Source organism: Nelumbo lutea, chromosome 5, assembly GCF_056320005.1.
Source record: "Nelumbo lutea isolate HS-2025 chromosome 5, American lotus-T2T, whole genome shotgun sequence".
NCBI classification, from domain to species: Eukaryota; Viridiplantae; Streptophyta; class Magnoliopsida; order Proteales; family Nelumbonaceae; genus Nelumbo; species Nelumbo lutea.
The window spans coordinates 6,971,536-6,974,922 of NC_142688.1; the positions used below are offsets into that span (position 1 = coordinate 6,971,536).

The following is a 3,387-nucleotide window of genomic DNA, read 5'->3' on the forward strand; positions in this document are numbered from 1 at the left end:
TCAGAGGACGACCTGGTCAAAAGGAAATATCATCCACTCTTTCCCTACTTCTCCTACAAAGACTTTGGAAAGTGAGAGAGAGAGAGCATGCTGACACGTGAGGAATCATCCTTCAATCAAGCCCTCCTTTAAGCATGAGATTGTGTAGCCCACTCCTTTATTTATTTATTTTTGTTTTAGTTCTGGAAAGCGATTAAGCCAAAGCTTCCTCCAACCCAGCTTATACTTTACTATATAAAACTAATTAATTACAGACAGCCTACAACAAAACAAAATAGAAAAAGTTTGGTTTGGACTTTGGAGTTTGGTCCGAATCCGATTAATTCTATATTTTTTTTTACCCAACAGCCAACAGAAACATGTTTGGATTTGGATCCTTCACGTAACCATAAAATGTAAAAATCTTCATCTACATACATTCATCTGATTCTGATTCTGATGTGTCATGAATCATGATTTGCTTGCTATTTGCACTTTGCACATGAAGAGTCATGCATGCTGTGTACGAGTCTGAAAGTAACAGATATACTACAACATACCTTTTCTTTTTTACTTTGGCATCTACCATCACTTATGATTAACTATGTACCGGTCAGGCTGGATAATCAAACGGCAACGGTGAAACGGATGAAGAATCCTGTAAATCCCGATGCATGAATCCAAAGCTACGCAACACCTGATTATCGGCGAAATTCAGAGCTTTCTCCATGCCTTGCCAGCAACTGTCCCCGGAGTACATTTGATTGTAGTCCCCGCTGCAGGGCTGACACCCGGTGAAATGGGTGATGAACGGCCGTCTCCAGCTTCCCCTGCCGTTGCCGGCAGCCTTGAGAAACGGCTCCCTCACCAGTGAGTAGTGCTCCATCACCTTCTCAGCGTGTCGCCTTCTCAAACCCCGTATCTCTTTCTCCATTCCTACGTACTTGTCGGTTATGTTGTTCAGAGTCCCAACGATCTCCAACCAGTATCCTTCGAAGTAGTATTCCCCCTCCAAGTAAATCTTGTCCGCCCATTTCTCCTTCTCCTCCAGCAGCAAGTAAACCAGACCCGACTGATCGTCCGCCTCCGGGAAGAGTTTGTCCGATAAAGTTGATCTCTGGGTCTTCCCCCACTTGTCGTAGTTCGGTGTCTGCGGCCCCATCTTGGCCCAGGCGTCCATAAACTCCATCGACCACTGACAGTTTCGGATGAGGAACACGCCCGCGTTCAGGCTCGTCCAGCTTCGTTTGTCGTAGATCAAGTCCGTCCACCCGTGGAGCACCATGTTGTGCTCCTTGTACCTCTCCAGTGGCAGCTTGAACTCCATGTCCGTGAACGCCGCGTCCGAGTCCACCCACCATATCCACTCGGCCTCCGGGTGGGCAATCATCGCCGCCCGGACCACCGGGATCTTCGCCCAGAACGATTTCATCTTGGGGTGGAACAGCACATTGCTGTAGAAGATATCGTAGCCGTGGATTCGACAGTAATCCACCTTGTTCTTGAAGAACCTCAGGAGCAGGTGGTCGCCGATGGGGTTACGGCACGGAGACGGCTGCGATCCTGACACAAGGAGAACTCGTTCACTTGCCCCGGGGATGAAGGATGGGTGGTGCTTCAGCCACTCCCGACGTTTCTCGTCCCAGTTCTTCATGGGTTTGTCGATGGTGTAGCTGAGATACGGATCGTCGTAGAAGGTGGGAGCAGGGAGGTTGTGACGGAGGTTAACCCCCGACCCCGAGGCGGCAATTTCAGCGCAATCCTCTGCAGAGAAGGCCTCCGAGACGGCGGCATTTGGCTGGGTGACCGGAGAAGAAAAATTAGGGGAAGAGTTAGGAGTAGGCTCGACGAAAGACCAGAGGGACCAGACCAGTAGCAAAGCCACCATTGCTCCTCCAACGAAGAGAATGGCGTCCGTGAGGAAAGAGGAGGTTTTGGTCCGAAATGGGGTTTTAGCCATGCCGGTATGGAGTGGAGATTGTTCTGGAGCAACCATTTAAGGCAGGCCCAGAGGGCTTTCTCCTCACTGTGGTGGTTGTTTTAATAGCAGAGATGGGTAGACATTTGTAAAGATCGGTTTTTGTTTTCTCTCTGCTAAATTGCCAAAGCTTAAACGTGTTAAAGCACTATTTCCACAAGTTGTTAGCTTGCTTCTTAACTTCTTATAATGTGGGTTGGCAGGGAGTGGCGTGACGATACAGTCCCTGGTCAGTTACGATTTTACAGTTTAGTACACAGTCTTCTCAATTAAGCTGGCCCACAGGGAAATCGTCAGATACAAGATCCTTGCTATGTAATCTTATTTGTCGAAATAGAGGTTCCAATCCAACGGTCTTTTCGACAATGACCGATAAACTTGTATACATCCAATCAGAATCAGAGGAACAATGTCATTTAATAAGCGTCGGTGTGAGGAGAGAATGAATCGAAGGCTACAAGAATTTAAAGGAGGTAAAAGTAGGGGACATCGTGGTTCGTGTGGTGTGGGTAACGATTATTAATTAACATTTAAGAAAAGGGCGTGGGTCCCGAATCCTCTCTTAAAAATACTACATCCATTAGTCAAAATTGGTGATGAGCCTCTGTGATCTTGACACGTAGACAGTATCTTATCTGCCGACACTTGAGACCACTGCTTTAGCTTTAGCTTTAGCTTTGAAGAATGAACTTTGAACGCTTTTCCTTTTTTTTTCTTACGGTAGGAATGGGTTAAGGCCCGATTCTTGTTGAGGTAGTCCCGTGATTGTCTCCTCCAAATTCCCAATTCCCAAATCCAATCTTATCAGGAAATAAATAGGAAGAGCGGGTGGAGTCTCGCACAAGCACAACACAGCTACACAAGCGTTTGGTTGGTTTCGTGGGGACCCATCTCGTGAGCACCGTTTGTGTCCTCACTCCTCAGGTGTTCGAGGGAAGGCCCATCTTACTCATTAACAGTTTAACACCTACTAGTCTACTACTATGTTAAGCAGAGCTAACAAGACGTGCTTAAACGTGTTAAACTAAAACAGTATTTCCAGTTTTCCACCATACCGGATTCAGTCCTTGAAAGGTTCATTTGAACCGCCTTTATAGCCTCATATTGTAAGGCTGTTCGAATGGGTCGGCCTGATCCAGTTCAGGTGTATGGGATAGTCGAGCTCCAACTCATCCGGTTCTAAGCTCGGCAAAAGCCCAATCTAGAGAGCGTGACGTGACAATTGACAAATAAAAGATGTACACTTCAATCATCATACGCGGATAAATGGTTACAAGACGTGCTTAAACGTGCATTGCCTTTGCAATCTAAAAATAGTTACCTCTCCCCCATGCTGGATCATTTTAATTGGACCGTCATGACTAATTGACCATTCACTACCCATTTCAAGAAATAATAACAAAAATAAATAGAAGCTTCTTTTATCATTA

At 46.3% G+C, this 3,387-nt stretch overlaps 1 protein-coding gene across 1 annotated transcript; it reads right to left on the bottom strand.

The window, feature by feature from the left end:
* Positions 1–303: 303 nt before the first annotated feature.
* Positions 304–3,019, bottom strand: LOC148850065 (putative glycosyltransferase 7). The gene has a single exon (XM_088943846.1). It carries the CDS (start codon positions 1,973–1,975, stop codon positions 593–595), a length of 1,383 nt encoding a protein of 460 aa, XP_088799972.1. The 5' UTR covers positions 1,976–3,019; the 3' UTR covers positions 304–592.
* Between the last annotated feature and the right edge of the window lie 368 nt (positions 3,020–3,387).